Source organism: Amblyraja radiata, chromosome 5, assembly GCF_010909765.2.
Source record: "Amblyraja radiata isolate CabotCenter1 chromosome 5, sAmbRad1.1.pri, whole genome shotgun sequence".
Classification (NCBI taxonomy): Eukaryota; Metazoa; Chordata; class Chondrichthyes; order Rajiformes; family Rajidae; genus Amblyraja; species Amblyraja radiata.
The window spans coordinates 36,731,776-36,750,366 of NC_045960.1; the positions used below are offsets into that span (position 1 = coordinate 36,731,776).

An 18,591-nucleotide genomic window follows, 5' to 3' on the forward strand; every position below is an offset into this window, starting at 1 on the left:
TTCTTACATTAGAGCATTGAAGTACAATCAAAAGGATGCATCCAAAAGCCGAATGACTTGATGAAGATGTATATAATTTTGTTAGCCAATGCATCGAGTTACGTGAGCAGTGCATATTCTGTTTGGTTACATTTGTTTCGGGGATAGAATGATAAGCGTTTCTGAGTGGCTTATTCGACCGAGAGTTTTAAAAACAAATTTAATCCGATGAACATTTCCGAGGTTCTTTCTTTTACCTTCAGATTAAAACTTTCAATTTTTATTTCCTTTATTGGCTTGCCCGTATTTTATTCAATAGACACAAGGAATTGCAGATGCTGGTTTAAAAAAAAGGATTGAAAGTACTGCAGTAACCCAGCGGGTCGGGCAGCATCTCCGGAGAACGTGGATAAGATTTTATTCATAAAGACTGGAAATATAACAAACAATATTAATTTAAAAAACAAAACAAATTGGAAGGATTTAAAAGTCGATGGTTTTATCGAAAAACGTAGTTAAGAATTTTTTTTTTAAGTGTCAGAATGGGAGGAGTTTATCGTCGTCTTTATCAAAAATCTGACCGGTTCCACATCTGGAAAATCAGATGAAAGTAGCGTCAACACGAAGGTTATTTCAGAACACAATGCTTTCTGAGATCAATGATAAATTGTAAATGTTCTTCAAAACACGAATTTTATTCCAGGTCGTAGCTGGTAAATCCGTGAATGCAGACAGCCGAAGTTATCAGTTGGTGTTGGATCAGACAAGAAACAGCCCGTTTCCTTTATATATTGCCCATTTGGGAATCGATTTATTTCCGGAGGGAATCTCATCCTGGGCAATGTAAAATCAGAAGCGATTGTCATAGATTCGTAAATGTGTTCGCTCTTCCATTGCAGGGGCGATTTATTCTTAAGTAAAGAAAATCTATATAAAGTAGCCTTTCTAATCAATCTACTCAGCTGGTGCACGTGAAATAGAATAATAATCTAAAAAAAAATGCTTTTAGGTTTTAGTAAAAATATCAGATTTCTTGACGGCCAGAAAACTAAAGAGACAAGGAATAGAGCGGGTAGACGCATAGTTCTTGCCCAGAGTAGGTGAATCGAGGACTAGAGGACACAGTTTTAAGATGAAGGGGAAAATATTTAATAGGAATCTGATGGGTAACTTTTACACACAAAGGGTGGTGGGTGTATGGAACAAGATGCCACAGGAGGTAGTTGAGTACGGGACCATCCCAACATTTAAGAAATAGTTAGACAGGTACATGGATACGACAGGTTTGGAGGGATATGGACCAAACGCGGTCAGGTGGGACTAGTGTAGCTGGGACATGTTGGCCGGTGTGGGCAAGTTGGACCGATGGGCCTGTTTCCACGCTGTATCACTCTATGACATTTATTCCCCATTTCTCCCCCTGTTCCTCCCTCAAAAAAAATTGTGGTAAGCTACATGACGCCAGATATGATTTGATAGATTCATCTCTTCCTGCTCTGAAGAGAATATCCCGCATCTGTCAATTTCCAACAAACAGGTTGGAATTATTCACCCTTTGGAATCCGACTCGCTTCCACTAGCCAATCGCACGTACAAAATTAACATAGAAACATAGAAAATAGGTGCAGGAGTAGGCCATTCAGCCCTTCGAGCCTGCACCGCCATTCAATATGATCATGGCTGATCATCCAACTTGTTAACGGTGCGGGGAAACAAGAGAGAGTGTCGTAAACGGATATGCTGAATTGTATGGAACGTCAATTCTAAGGGTAAATTAATATAAACATAAAGGGCAAAGATAATCAGTTGAATGTATGAAGTGGGATTTCACCTTGCAACCTTTCGATTTATTGCGATCTGATTGTATAAACTGTTCTGGTGCTAAACTGTATTCCATCGATGTTGTCCAATAACAAGCGCAAGCATGCAGATACTTCCAAATATTGTGTATGAAGGACCTGCAGATGCTGGCTTACACTGAATATAGACACAAAATGCTGATGTAAGTCAGCGGGACAGGCAGTATTTCTGGAGAAAAAGAAAAAGACCCTTCTTCAGCCAATATTGTTCACAATATTAATTTCCAAATATTGTTGGCGACCATTGCTTTAATCAGGACATCGGATTGTTAGCATGAATTTAGGTAATCTTTACAGTATTTTGTTCTTTCTCGTCTGAAAGGCAAGCCCGTGGAACAACTTTCTCAGCCACCGATGCGGAGTCCAGCTCCATGAAGTCAGTGCAGACACAATTGACAGCAGATGCTGGAATCGTGTGCAAAGTACAAAGTGCTGGAAGAACTCGGCGGATCAGGCAGCATCTAGGGAAGTAATAGATATACAAGGGCATAGTAGAGATAGACATACAAGGTTGGCTAAGTCTCATAATCAGGCAACCATGAACTAGAGTGTTCAATAAGGAACTGCAGATGCTGGAAAATCGAAGGTACACAAAAATGCTGGAGAAACTCAGCGGGTGCAGCAGCATCTATGGAGCGAAGGAAATAGGTGACGTTTCGGGCCGAAACCCTTCTTCAGACTGAAGAAGGGTTTCGGCCCGAAACGTCACCTATTTCCTTCGCTCCATAGATGCTGCTGCACCCGCTGAGTTTCTCCAGCATTTTTGTGTAACCATGAACTAGAGACAGACAAAATGCTGGAGTGACAATTGGTCAGGCAGCATCTCTGAGGAATAGGTAATATTTCGGGTCAAGACCATTCTTCAGACGGGCCTCGACACTAAACGTCACCAATTCCTTTTCTCCAGAGATGCTGCCTGACATGCTGAATTTCTCCAGCATTTTGTACACTTGTTCAGACTTTCGGTTATTGATCTGCAAAGTTTCTGTGGAATTTCCCTGACAATCCACAAATTGCTCTGCTTGCTATCTCTCTTCATTTCTTTTGATTTTTCTGATGCCCTATTCACACCCTATTCCAATCCGACTCGTTCTGGATCTGATCTCACACACTGTTCATACCTCCAAGTTTCTGACATATCAATCACCACAAATTTTGGACTGGTTCATCTTACTTCGCAATCTTTTTAAACAGCAAACGGGCAACTTGAATGATTACTGCATTGAAAAGCTATGTTAAAAAATCTGCACAGTGTCTTAATTGTGCAGCAGCTCCACAAATAATAACAGAATCATATATTTTTATCACAGTTAACAGTACACGGGTATGATTTACCGTTTAGCTACTTAATTGTCTAACCCTTTTTATGTCCCTGTCCCACTTAAGAAACCTGAAAGGAAACCCCTGGAGACTTTGCGCCCCACCCAAGGTTTCCGAGCGGTTCCCGGAGGTTGCAGGTGGTTGCCGGAGGTTGCAGGTAGTGGAAGCAGATAGGGAGACTGACAAAAACCTCCGGGAACCTCCGGGAACTGCACGGAAACCTTGGGTGGAGCGCAAAGTCTCCAGAGGTTTCCATTCAGGTTTCCTCAGTGGGACAGGGGCATTATTTACTTTCCATCTTCCCACACAATCCAAATGTTATGGCCATTAACAAATAAAGATTAATGAGAATTTATTTGACACTGCAGTACCAGTTAGTTAATCAGACTAGTAATAGTTGCGACAGCGTCAATGAGGTTGCAGGATGTTTAGTTTGGTTTAGAGATACAGCTGGAAAACAGCCCCTTCAACCCACAGAGTCCACGCCGATCATCAAATAACTTTTCACACTAGTTCTATGTTAACACACTTCTGCATACATTCCCTACAGGGGTAATTTATAGAGGCCAATTAACCAACAATCCTTCCTGCCTTTGGGAAATGGGATGAAACTGGAGCACCTGGAGGAAACCCACAGGGAGAATATACAAACCCCACACAGTCATCACCTGAGGTCAGGATTGAACCTGGGTCTCTGGCACTGTGAGGCAGCAGCTCTAACAGCCGTGTTATTGTGTCACCCTTGGTGGTATGTCATTTTTAAAATCCCTAAATGTCTTAATGAAAAAGTTGGTAAGAAATCTGGTCTGTTCATGGAAGCAATTGATTGTTGTACACCTGTATTCAGATAATGAATAATTTGAGTGTGAACCAGGTCTTAACTCAGGTACTTTCTATGTTCTTGATTGCAACCCAGGATGTCTTTTCTCAGCCCTCTCTCTAGGTCACCACCATTTTTTTCGATGTTACTGGCAGGCTTTCCAGTGCACACATTGACCTTTCAAGTACAGGTTTCCAGAACACAGCCGAGTCTCTCCAATCTCTGCCTGGTTTATTATCTGTGTAGGAAGGAACTGCAGATGCTGGTTCACACTGAAAGTAGACAGAAAATACCTGAGTAACTCAGCTGGGAAAGGCAGCATCTCTGGAGAGAAGTAATGGGTGACATATACATCAATGATTTAGATGAAATGATTCAAAGTAACATTAGCAAATTTGGAGATGACACAAAGCTGGGTGGCAGTGTGATCTGTGAGGAGGATGCCATGAGAATGCAGGGTGATTTGGACGTTGGGTGAGTGGGCAGATGCAAGGCAGATGCAGTTCAATGTGAATAAATGTGGGGTTATCCACTTTAGTAACAAAAACAGGAAGGCAGATTATTATCAAAATGGTGTCAAGTTGGGAAAAGGGGGAGTACAACGGGATCTCGGGGGTCCTTGTTCATCAGTCAATTAAAATAAGCATGCAGGTACAGCAGGCAGTGAAGAAAGCAAATGGCATGTTGGCCTTTATAACAAAAGGAGTTGAGTATAGGAGCAAAGAGGTCCTTCTGCAGTTGTACAGGGGCTGTAAGACCACACCTGGAATATTGTGTGCAGTTTTGGTCTCCAAATTTGAGGAAGGACATTCTTGCTATTGAGGGAGTGCAGTGTAGGTTTACAAGGTTAATTCCCGGGATGGCGGGACTGTCATATGCTGAGAGAATGGAGTGGCTGGGCTTGTATACTCTGAAGTTTAGAAAGATGAGAGGACATCTTATTGAAACATGTATGATTATTAAGGGTTTGGACACGTTAAAGGCAGGAAACATGTTCCCGATGTTGGGGGAGTCCAGAACCAGGGGCCACAGTTTAAGAATAAGGGGTAAGCCATTTAGAACGGAGATGAGGAAACACTTTTTCTCACAGAGAGTTGCGAGTCTGTGGAATTCTCTGCCTCAGAAGACAGTGGAGGCCGGTTCTCTGGATACTTTCAAGAGAGAGCTAAATAGGGCTTTTAAAGATAGCGGAGTCAGGGGATATGGGGAGAAGGCAGGAATGGGGTACTGATTGGGGATGATCAGCCAATGGTGGTGCTGGCTCGAAAGGCCGAATGGCCTACTCCTGCGCCTATTGTCTATTGTCTATTCTTCTTCAGACTGAGAGTCAGGGGAGAGGGAGACATAGAGATATGGAAGGGTAAGGTGTGGAAACATAGAACAAAGGGGACGATGATCAAGGAAAATGTAGAATGGTTAATTGTTAGCTGAAGGACATGTGATAACGAGGCATACAATCAGTAAATTTTAATCAGGAGGACAGTGAAATCAGTCGGAGAACTAGGATAGGGAAAGGACAGAGAGAGAGGGAAAACAATCACTATCAATGTGGTAGCATAATGATTTTACTATGGCACCAGCCCAGACTAATGAGCCACCAATCTGAGTTTGTATCTCAACATGGCCAATGATGGATTTAAGTTCAGTTGATTAAATATATCTACAATAAAAAATGAGTATCAATAATAGTGATGTTGAAAATGCTTTATTCATGTAAAAATCTATCTGGTCAACAATGTCCTTAAGAAAATCTGCTGGCCTTTCCCAGTCTGCCTATGGCATTGTGAATGGCACTTAATTCCTCTCTTAGTGCTTTCCCTGTTTTCAGTTCATGAAACATGCCACAAACTACCTTTTCCCCTTTTTCTATTCCTCACTATCCCTTGATATACAGGGTTCCTTGGACTTATCGACCTTACCCTTTACCGTTACACAACGATATTGACCCTGAACACTCATTAACGCTTGGAGAAGGTTCCTTACCTGAAATGTCACATAATCAAGAGTCAAGTCAAGAGTCAAGAGAGTTTATTGTCATGTGTCCCAGATAGGACAATGAAATTCTTGCTTGCTGCAGCACAATAGAATATTGTAGGCATAAATACAGAACGGTTCAGTGTGTCCATATACCATAGAATATATATATACATACATAAATAAACAGATAAAGCTGGAATCTTGATTTAAACATAAAGTGCTGGAACTCAACAGGTCAGGCAGCATCTCTGGAGAGAATGGATAGACTGTCAAGTACTGTTTCTTTAAACACCGAGGAGGGCTTCATGGAGTACGGAAACGTGGCCGTCGGACAGGACCACAAGTAAGACTGAAGCATAGGGGACTTCGGCCCCCTCTCCCTCCCATTCTACTGGCCAACGTACAGTCACTAGAAAACAAAGTGGAGGACTTAAGGGCAAGGCTGCTTTACCAAAGGGAGCTGAGGGAATGCATTGTTTTCTGTTTCACAGAGGCATGGCTCACCCCCAGCTCCCCAGACTCAGCGGTCTAGCCTGAAGGGTTCTCCATCCACCATATGGACCATACACTGACATCTGGGAAAGGGAGAGGTGGAGGCGTCTGCCTCATGGTCAACTCTGCGTGGTGCTCAGATGTGGCAGTCCTGTCCAACCCCTGTTCTCCACACCTCGAACATCTGGCGGTGAAGTGCCGTCCCTTCTACCTACCAAGGGAATTCTCCTCCATCATCCTGACCGCGGTCCACATCCCATCCCAGGCAGACATCCGTCTGGCACTGGAGGAGCTGCACGCCGTGGTTAACAAGCACCAGACGACTTACCCCGAGGCATTTACCACCAGGCACCGGGCATTCAGGTCTGATGATACAGAGGTCTACAAGAAGTCCAGTTACGACCTTGGTGAGGCCATCAAAAAGGCCAAAAGGGACCTGCTCCAAGCTGGAGGATGAGACAGATGTTCGGCAGCTGTGGTGGGGCCTGAATGCAATCACCTCCTATAAGGCAAAATCAGGAGACAGCTGAAATGTCAGCGAAGCATCACTCCCTGACGAGTTCAATGCGTTTTACGCACGCTTTGATAGGGAGAACACCGATGTGCCTTCACAAGCCCCCATTCGCCGTGATGGTATTTCGAGCACAGTCACAGAGGCCGACGTCAGAAGATCCTTCAGAGGGGTGAACCTTCGGAAAGTGCCTGGACCTGATGGTATACCAGGGCGTGTTTTAAAAACCTGTGCGGGCCAACTGGCTGGAATTTTTAATGGACATTTTCAACCTCTCACTTCTGAGGTCTGAGGTTCCCACCTGCTTTAAAAGGGCATCAATTATACCGGTGCCCAAGAAGAGCAAGGTGACGTGCCTCAATGACTATCGACCAGTGGCACTAACGTCTGTGGTGATTAAGTGCTTTGAGAGGCTGATCATGGCGCAAATCAACTCATACCTCGACAAAAACCTGGACCCTCTGCAGTTCGCTTACCGCCACAACAGATCAACGGTGGATGCGATCTCGCTGGCTCTCCACTCCGCTGTGAACCACTTGGACAACAAAAACATATGGCAGGCTGTTATTCATTGACTACAGCTCGGCATTTAATATCATCATCCCCTCCAAGCTGGTTACCAAACTCGCAGAACTGGGTCTTAGCACATCCTTCTGCAATTGGATCCTCGACTTCCTCATTCACAGACCACAGTCTGTCCGTATTGGTGGAAATGTGTCATCCTCGATAACAATCAGCATGGGAGCACCTCAAGGCTGTGTGCTTAGCCCCCTGCTGTACTCACTCTATACACATGACTGCGTAGCCGGACATAGTGTGAACTCCATCATCAAGTTCGCCGATGACACCACTGTTGTGGGACGTATCACTGATGGGGACGAGTCAGAGTATAGAAGTGAGATCGACCGATTGACCAAATGGTGCCGGCACAATAACCTGGCTCTCAACACCAGCAAAACCAAGGAATTCCAGCATCTGCCGTATCTTGTGTTTACACTCTTTGATTAATTGGCGACTGCAAAATTACCCTTTGTGCAGGTGGGAAGCTGAAGAATTGGGAGAAGTTGATATGAAACAGAATAAGCCACCTGAGTTAAATGGAGGGGACTGGATTGATAAACATGCTGAATGAGTCAGGCTTGATGGACCAAATGACCCTCTTCTATGTCTAGGCAAATATTAATTAAGGAGCGGAAATTCTCCATAGGATATGTATATGCTCTCCATATGTATTGGCAAAATAGAAGGGTGCAGTATACACATATTGCACTATTAAGGGGTTAGCAAGGCATTGTCACGTGTAATGTTCCAAAGGAGTAAAGTTCAGCTCCAAAAACATTGAGGATAGATGTGTACAGCACATCATCCAGTTGATACAAATACCAAAACAAAATTCAAGTCTCAAGGAAACCGTTATAGTTGGTTGGTACCTACAGTATACTTGTGAATGAATAGACAATAGACAATAGGTGCAGGAGTAGGCCATTCGGCCCTTCGAGCCAGCACCGACCGCCATTCAATGTGATCATGGCTGATCATCCACAATCAGTACCCTGTTCCTGCCTTCACCCCATATCCCCTGACTCCGCTATCTTTAAGAGCCCTATCTAGCTCTCTCTTGAACGTATCCAGAGAGCCGGCCTCCACCGTCTTCTGAGGCAGAGAATTCTACAGACTCACAACTCTCTGTGAGAAAAAGTGTTTCCTCGTCTCCGTTCTAAATGGCTTACCCCTTATTCTTAAACTGTGGCCCCTGGTTCTGGACTCCCCCAACATCGGGAACATGTTTCCTGCCTCTAGTGTGTCCAAACCCTTAACAATCTTATATGTTTCAATAAGATCCCCTCTCAACCTTCTAAACTCCAGAGTGTACAAGCCCAGCCGCTCCATTCTCTCTGCATATGACAGTCCCGCCATCCCGGGAATTACCCTTGTAAACCTGCGCTGCACTCCCTCAATAGCAAGAATGTCATTCCTCAAATTAGGGGACCAAAACTGCACCCAATACTCCAGGTGTGGTCTCACTAGGGCCCTGTACAATTGCAGAAGGACATATTTGCTCCTTTACTCGACTCCTCTTGTTATAAAGGCCAACATGCCATTCGCTTTCTTCACTGCCTGCTGTACCTGCATGATATATTCATATCAGTTTTCATGATTATTATCAATAAGTGCAACTGAACTTGGTTTGAATAATTCCTTCTTTATATAGCAGACATGTAATTTCCACACACATGATTTAATGCTGGTACTTTTATTTAAAGAAGCAAAATCACAGAGTGTTGGCATTGCGTTCAAGCCAATGTTATTGAAATTCTACTCTTTCAATATTCAATGGCACTTTTATAAAGGAATTCAGAGCATTATAATAAATGTCACAGAATTTTAAACCAATTTGATCATTGTTTCTAAAGTTCTTATTCTTCATCACTATAATCTGCAGCACCAGAGATTGTAATGGTTCTTTCTTGCGTGTCTTTTTACAATACATCTTCATCTGTTTTAACAGTTCTAAGATGAAAAAAAAGTTATAGAATTAACAATCTCAGGTAATGTGCTTGTTATATACCATCACTACATGGTATGTAGGATCCCAGTTTCAAGAACAGGAAAATCTTCTTACGGAGTATGAAAGTAAAAGTACCATAAATAAATATTTGTGCAGTTTATCAAGACTAAACCTGGCATTATTTAAACTATTGTAGTATTTCATGATGCCATAAAGAAGCAGAAGTGGTCTTTAAAAGTAAAAGGAAAAAAAGATGTTTTAAAAATTAAGTTCAAGCTCCAAAAATAAATAACTAACCAAACGTAACTGTTTGTCCTCTCATTGTCCTGAATCCTCTTCCCTTTGTCTATGCTTGCCTGTAGCTTTCTGCCATTAATGTCAAAATTATACTTGGGTCCTGAATACTGCACCATACTGATTTTCGACAGATATCCTTGCCATTTGTACAGAAGATCAGTACTATACTCATTCCGTAGGGCTTCCATATCAAAATAAATAACATAAACAATTTTAACTGCCTATGCTTCAGATTTCTCCAGTACCACATTGTTTTGCTGTAAAGAAATTAGACGCCACAAAAATTGGCAGAGTTGTGGATATGGAGGAAGGTTGTTAAAGGACACATATAGGTGGAGCAATAGGTGATGGAGTCCATTCCAGAGAAGTATAAGGTGTTACATTTTGGGAATCAAATACAAGAAGAAATTATACAGTAAACGGCGGATCCCAATGAGTATTGATATGCAGAGGCACCCTAAGATGCTAGACCATAACTCTCTGAAAGTGGCAACACAGATGGATTGGGTGGTAAAGAATGAACACTGCATGAATGCCATTGTCGGACGGGGCATTGAGTATAAAAGTTGTGGAGTCATGTTTAAAATTCAGTCATGTCACCTTTGGAATAATATATGCTGTTCTAGGTGCCTCATTACAGGAAGGATGTGGAGATTTTGGAATGGGTGTAAATTAGGATAATCAGCATGTTGCCTGGATTGGAGAGTACTAGATATGGTTGGACAAAGCAAGATTATTTCCTCTGGAGCATCAGAGGCTGAAGAACCACCTGATAGAAGTTTATACAATTTTGAGAGGCATAGATAGTGCAGACAGTCAGAACCTTTTTCCAAGGCTGGACATGTCTGGTGCGGGTACTATTGCAATGTTTGAGAAACATTTTGATAGGTACATGGATAGGATAGATTAAGAGTGATATGGGCCAAAAGCTAGGAGAGGTGGTATAAACAGATATTGTGGTAATGTTTAAGTCATTTAGACAGGTACATGAAATGGAAGGGAATTGAGGGATATGGACCATATGCAGGCAGATGACATTAGTTAGATTTGCATCATGGTCAACACAGCCATGCCAACTCAAAACACCTGTTCCTGCACACAGTATTGGGGGTTCAGTATTGATGTGGATAGAGAACTGGCTGGCAGACAGGAAGCAAAGAGTAGGAGTAAACGGGTCCTTTTCACAATGGCAGGTAGTGACTAGTGGGGTACCGCAAGGCTCAGTTCTGGGACCCCAGCTATTTACGATATATATTAATGATTTGGACGAGGGAATTGAATGCAACATCTCCAAGTTTGCGGATGACACGAAGCTGGGGGGCAGTGTTAGCTGTGAGGAGGATGCTAGGAGGCTGCAAGGTGACTTGGATAGGCTGGGTGAGTGGGCAAATGCATGGCAGATGCAGTATAGTGTGGATAAATGTGAGGTTATCCACTTTGGTGGCGAAAACAGGAAAGTAAATTATTATCTGAATGGTGGCCGATTAGGAAAGGGGGAGATGCAACGAGACCTGGGTGTCATGGTACACCAGTCATTAAAAGTAGGCATGCAGGTGCAGCAGGAAGTGAAGAAGGCGAATGGTATGTTAGCATTCATAGCAAAAGGATTTGAGTATAGGAGCAGGGAGGTTCTACTGCAGTTGTACAGGGTCTTGGTGAGACCACACCTGGAGTATTGCGTACAGTTTTGGTCTCCTAATCTGAGGAAAGACATTCTTGCCATAGAGGGAGTACAGAGAAGGTTCACCAGACTGATTCCTGGGATGTCAGGACTTTCATATGAAGAAAGACTGGATAGACTCGGTTTGTACTCGCTAGAATTTAGAAGATTGAGGGGGGATCTTATAGAAACTTACAAAATTCTTAAGGGGTTGGACAGGCTAGATGCAGGAAGATTGTTCCCGATGTTGGGGAAGTCCAGAACAAGGGGTCACAGTTTAAGGATAAGGGGGAAATCTTTTAGGACCGAGATGAGGAAAACTTTTTTCACACAGAGAGTGGTGAATCTCTGGAATTCTCTCCCGCAGAAGGTAGTTGAGGCCAGTTCATTGGCTATATTTAAGAGGGAGTTAGATGTGGCCCTTGTGGCTAAAGGGATCAGGGGGTATGGAGAGAAGGCAGGTACAGGATACTGAGTTGGATGATCAGCCATGATCATATTGAATGGCGGTGCAGGCTCGAAGGGCCGAATGGCCTACTCCTGCACCTATTTTCTATGTTTCTATGTTTCTATGTTTGCTGTGCCATTCTATTTCCTATGGTCTATTTAGCCAAGAAAAGTAATCCTACTATTTTCTGCATGCATTTTAATATTTTTTATTGCGCTAAAAAAGCAATAGGTCGCTCATCCTATAATACTTGTATGTAATAAGCTTCTGTCAAATCTTTTCCCTGGCTTTTCAACGTATGTTAAGTCATCAGCTTATGGAAAGGACTGGTGGATAAGTAACTGATTGGTGCATATCCACTAGCAACATCACGCCCTGATCCCTGCTAGCGCTGCAAGCCAAGCCAGCAACAAGGAAAGAACTATATATTGTTTAATTTTCAAAGGTAATTTTATGAGCCCTTAATCCTGATGCAGAACCATGCCAATCGGGGAATGCTTGGAAAATAGTGGAAAGATGTGCATAGATTCCCAACATGGAAGGCAAATGCAATGCTAACATATAGTTCGAGAGGATTAGAATACAAAAACAGGGATGTAATGCCGAGGCTTTATAAAGGGCTGGTCAGACCGCATTTGGAGTATTGCGAGCGATAGAGAGGGTCCAGAGGATGTTTACGAGAATGATCCCAGGAATGAGTAGGTTAACACATGATGAGTGTTTGATAGCGCTGGGCCACTACTCACTGGAATTTAGAAGGATGAGGGAACCCCTCACTGAAACTTACTGAATAGTGAAAAGCCCAGATAAAGCGGATGTGGAGAGGATGTTTCCACTGGTGGGAGAGTCTAGGACTAGAGTCCGTAGCCTCAGAATTAAAGGACATTCCTTTAGGAAGATGAGGAGGCATTTCTTCAGTCAGAGGGTGGTGGATCCGTGGAATTCATTGCCACAGAGGCCAAGTCAATGCATATTGTTAAGGCAGAGATAGATTTTTGATTAGTACAGGGGTTATGGGGAGAAGGCAGGAGAATTAAGTTAAGAGGGAAAGATATATCAGCCATGATTGAATGATGGAGTAGACTTGATGGGCTGAAAGGCTTAATTCTGCTCCTATCACATGAATTATGAAGTTATGAACATAAGCCTTTAGCAGTGAGGTTCTACACAAGTAACACAAACTCATTAAAAATCTCAATAATTGTTCAATATTCTAATATATCAGATGGAAGCAGACACAAGCTGCTTCACCTTTACCTGATTCTGTCCTGCTTCGTTTTTCGGCATTGCTTCATTGAGATATAAACTTTGATTGAAATTACCATTGTAAAATTAACACCCGAGGAAGTCAATGAAATATTGTGCATTATCTTAAATATTATTATTCCTGATTTCTTCCCCTCTGCCAAGTGGAGAAAATTGAAGTTAATGTTGTACACGGATAAAATTTTGCGAGTTACTCATGTGAAAAACAAAAATATATTGTTACTTTCTTCAGGTTTCCTTTTGATGCTTATCACAATACCTAAAGAGAATTTCAGTTTACAATTTGGTCCATGTTATTCAGGTCATTGGAAGAGTGAATTATTTTACCTGATATGTATAGTTTTCCTTTCTGTCATCTTGACAGCCTGCTCCTTAGAAATGTTCTCAGTGGCATTGCGGTTTCCATGCTCCAACACATAAAACCCACTCATCACTGTTGACAGGCGAGAATCCTCTCCTTCAATCAACTGCCTGTGGGAATGGATAGAAAAGTTCAGGCACGTTGGCCATAACTTAAAGGAAGCCAGTTCTCCAATAAATACTGGAATGACAGGCTACCCCTTTCTGCATAGATCTATGAAGCACCCAGCTTCTTCTGGTGGCAGTATCGAATGTCTGTCCAGGTTACCCTAATAATAATAATAAATGTATTTGTATAGCACATTTAAAAACAACTCACGTTGACCAAAGTGCTTCACATCAGTGCAGGTACTAATTTGATACATACAAAGGTAGACAGACCTAACAATACATACATAAATTGTTTACAGCGCCCCCTCAGAGGGGCTCAAAAACGCTAGGGAGTAGAAATAGGTTTTTAGTCGTGACTTAAAGGAGTCAATGGTGGGGGCAGTTCTGATGAGGAATGTAGAATGAAACAGTGCACAAATTAAGGAGGGCGTTATCTAGACCTGGTTCCTGCTGTCATGTACACACCGAGTATTTACCCCAATGTTTCCACAGAGAAAGTATAAAGGTACACAAGCGTATAGCAAGGAACTGCAGATGCTGGTTTATACCGAAGGTACACACGTACACAGATATTAAAGATATAGATGCTTCTAAGTTTGTCATAGAAAAAGTTAATTGGTCTCTGTAAAAATTGTCCCTAGTGTATAGGGAGTGGATGTAAAAGTGCGATAACATAGAACTAGTATGAACTGGTGATCGATGGGCGGCATGGACTCAGTGGGCCGACGTGCCAGTTTCTATCTTTATCTCTAAACTAAACTAAACTGGACACAAAATGCTGGAGTAACTCAGCGGGACAGGTTGCATCTCTGGAGAGAAGGAATGGGTGACGTTTCAGGTTGAGACCCTTGTTCAGACTGAAGCAGGGTCTCGACCCGAAACATCACCCATTCCTTCTCTCCAGAGATTCTGCCTGTCCTGCTGAGTTACTCCAGCTTTTTGTGTCTATCTTTGGTTTAAAGCAGCATCTGCAGTTCCTTCCTACACATTCTTAAACTAAACTGGACACGGCATTCAATCTTCATTCAGAAAGGTTCCACAAATGGAAATGGAGATACTGCCACTGACCAGCCATCCTTTTGTTGGCTGGTGGATAACCGTTGACAATGACAACTTTTGGTATCTCTTACACCCACCTGCACATGTGGATTTGGTTTAATGGGTCAGATTATTCAACCCACTAATTGATGGTGATCGGAGTGACTACTACTTCCTAGTCAGAACAGGGATTGGATTAGCAGCGTGGCCTGTTGATCTTGAATTCAGCCGTCCTTTGACCAGTGAGGCAGCACCCTTACTACACAATGGGGAGCTTCAATCTCAAAGTGTTCATCAGTCAGTGATCATATAAAATTCTTAAAGCCCCTGTCTCACGGTGTGAGTCCACCCACGTGTGAAAGAAAAAATCAAACTCGTGGTTTTCTACGAGATTCCAAGTCTATGTTCACGGGTTTAAACGAGTTCCCATGTGTATGTCTAAGTTTGCCGTTTACTTCTCATTTCTGCAATGTACCAAGTTCCTCTCCCGAGTTACCAAGTTCCTCTCCCGAGTTACTCTTGAGCCAGCAACAACTACCGACGTGTGGAAAAATCATCACATGGATAAAAATGATGTAATGCAGTTTTTTTTTCACTATAAAAAGCCTCCCATGTTTAAATTTCTTAGGGTTACGGAATCAACGGATATGGGGAGAAAGCAGAAACTGGGTACTGAGTTTGGATGATCAGCCATGATTATATTGAATGGCAATGCTGGCTAGAAGGGCCGAACGTGATCACTTCCATTATGTAGAGAGTCTCAGAATGTTAATAGAGATTCCATTCCGTTTACATTGCGCTTTGTGCAGGGATCAAATCTTAGCCCAAAGTGTACATTAGGCGGCAAGGATTAATTTCAAAACTTCAAATTATTATTTATTTATTTATTTGTTTTTTTTATTTATTAGAAGTACAATAAGTTACAGTAATACACACCACATATATCTTATTACATTTGTTGTACCCCTTCATTTTTTGAGCTTTAAGAAAGATAGAAATAAAGGAAGTAAGGAAAGTGAGAAAGAGTCGTGATAGTGCGAGAAAGTGTTGGAAAAAGAAAGCCCATTAGAAAAAGAGTTAGAGAAGAAAGTTAAGAAATAGACCCTAGAAAAGAGAGAAAGAAAGAGAAACAGTTGCTCTATTATAAAAATAACTACGCAAAAAGGGATATACCAACCATATTTTTTATCCCCGTTACCAGATCCTTGCACCATTTATTTTTTAAATTACTGTTGCACCTTATGCTTGTAGTAAGTCCATAAATGCAGACCATGTCTTTTGAAAGTGGTCTGCTTTGCCTGCGAGGAGGAGTCTCATATCTTCCAGGTGTCATGTTTCGAACATATTTGAAATCCACATTTTTATTGTTGGTATAGGAGCGTTTTTCCAGAATTTGACTATAAGCTTTTTTCCCGTTATTAGCTCGTAATTAAATAAATTCTTTTGGAACACGTTTAGTTCAGGGCTAGCTTCAAATTATTTCAAACAGTGTTTTATCCGAACAATGGATCAGGGCAGATGCCACCCCCTTTAAACATCACGAACAGCTCAGTGTGAAGTGGTGCTGGAATTATATATGTGAAATAGTCTTGGGAATTTTATTATCGATTCTAAATGCTCTATTTAAATTATAGGTTGTTTAGTTTGTTGTGAAGTGGCGCCGGATTTAACACCTCATCTATTAAAATTGAATTATCTCACTGAACGAAAACATGCAATATGTTTCCAGGCAAATATCCAGTGGTTGAGAATTAAAGAGCTGTCATTTTAAACGGGCAGTTGTAGTCAATAATACGGTAACCGAATGATATTTATTCATTGCTAGAGAGGACGATGTAAACATAGTGAGGTTAGTGAGCAGCCTCTAACATTAACCGCTCCTCGTACTGTTCTGTTGTGTAGGAAGGAACTGAAGATGCTGGTTTACCCCGACGATAGACACCAAAAGCTGGAGTAACTCAGAGGGTCAGACAGCATCTTGGGAGAGAAGGAATGGGTGACGTTTAGGATTGTGACCCTCCCGGTTGCCAAACGCTTCCCATTCCCACACTGACCTTTCTGTCCGAGGTCTCCTCCAGTCAGAGTGAGGCTAAATGCAAATTGAAGGAACAGCATTTCATATTTCGCTTGGGCAGCTTACAGCCTAGTGGTATGAATATTGATTTCTCTCACTTCAAGTAACCCCGGCATTCCCTCTCTGTCTATCCCTCCTCCACCCAAGTCGCACCAGCTTCTCGTTTTCACCCAACGAACAGCGAACAATGGTCTGTTTCCTTTATCATCGTAACTTTTTTGCATTCATTGTTCTTTATCTCTCTACAATACATCATCATCTATATCTCTCGTTTCCCTTACCAATCTGTCGAAGAGTCTAGACCCGAAACATCACCCATTCCTTCTCTCCAGAGATGCTACCTGTCCCGCTGAGTTACTCCAGCTTTTTGTGTCTATCGTCGCCCTTCTTCAGACTGTTCCGTTGTATTGATCGAAAACGAACGATGTGACAGTACCAGTGACTTAATTAATGAAATGGAGACACGTGGAATTAAATGGACTTGGAATAACTGGGGCAGAGGGGTTTTATCGAAAAGTGACTACATGAAATCGGTGGAAGGAAACGGGCAGGCGAGGTTTCGGGTCAGGGTCCTTCTTCAGACTCCATGACCCGCTGATTTCTTCCAGCTGTCAAATGGAGACATGGGGGACCACAGGTGCTGGCATGTTGAGCGAAACACAAAGTGTTGGAGCAACTCGATGGGCCGAATGGCCTAATTCTGCTCCTATGACATGAACTCACGAAGTGTCGAAGTAAGCCAGCGGGTCAGGCAGCATCTGTGGAGGGAATGGATAGGCAACGTTTCGGATCGAGTCCCTTCTTTTCGAGCCGAATCAACGTCTGTCCATTCCCTCCGCTGATGCTGCCTGTCCTGCTGAGTTACTCCAACGCTGTGTGAGTTCCTACAACACTTTGTGTGTGTTTTATGATCATGATTCCAGCATCTGCAGTTTCTTGTCTCTACATAAACTAGGCCTCAGCAACACTGAGTGTACTAACCGGGAGATTATGTTGCTGCTGCCGAAATAACAGTTGGCAATGTATGCACGGTAGATGTCACATTGCGTGGGAAACGAGGTCTCCAGGGAGACGGACGCAAAGTGCTGGAGTAACTCCGCGGGACAGGCAGCATCTCTGGACATTTATAAAGCATTACATTTTGGAACACAAGGACCTACAGAAGCTGGTTTACGAAAAAAAACAAAGTTGTGGAGAAACTCAAGTGTCGGGCAGTATCTGTGGAGAACATGGACAGGTGACATTTCGGGTGAAAGAAGGGTCGAAAGTTTGAAGAAGGGTCCCGACCCGAAACGTCACCTATCCAAGTTCTCCGGAGATGACTAATCTTCAACATTTCACTTCTGGCACTCAGGCCAAACCCACGGTAGACTCACGAGTCACTACGGTAAACTCACGGGCTACTACGTTCTTACAATGAGTTTAAAAGTTTAAAATTTTCACTTCAAGAGTAAATTTGACTCGTGGAAATCTTTCATCATGTTGAAAGATTTTCACGAGTTAACAAGTTTCCCGTGTACCGCCATTAGCGTTACGAGTCGCTAAGTTACGTCCACGAGTTCCGACATTCCCGCTACATTAATTCTGCGTGATTACCACGAGTTTGATTTGTTTTAAACTCGGGATCACTCGTGGGTGGACTCGCACCGTGAGACAGGGGTTGAAGGGATGGAACACGCTAGATGCAGGAAAAATGGTCCTGATGTTGGGGAGTCCAGAACCAGGGGTCACAGTTTAAGAATAAGAGGTAGGCCATTTAGGATTGAGGTGAGGAAATTATGCAGTCGCCACAATGTCCATACTAGCCCTCTGGAAACCAGTCCCTTCAGCCCACAACACCCATACTAGCGCTCCAGAAAGCCCCCCCCCC

The 18,591-nt window shown here is 42.7% G+C and overlaps 1 protein-coding gene across 1 annotated transcript in view; it reads right to left on the reverse strand.

The window, feature by feature from the left end:
• Positions 1-9,196: 9,196 nt before the first annotated feature.
• LOC116973193 (desmin-like) overlaps positions 9,197-18,591 on the reverse strand; it is a 52,293-nt gene continuing 42,898 nt past the window's right edge. The window contains exons 10-11 of the mRNA XM_033021028.1: positions 13,466-13,609; positions 9,197-9,469 (exon numbers count right to left, since the gene is read on the reverse strand). Coding sequence (XP_032876919.1) covers positions 9,439-9,469; positions 13,466-13,609 — 175 coding nt within the window. The 3' untranslated portion in view covers positions 9,197-9,438. The remainder of the gene's footprint in view (positions 9,470-13,465; positions 13,610-18,591) is intronic.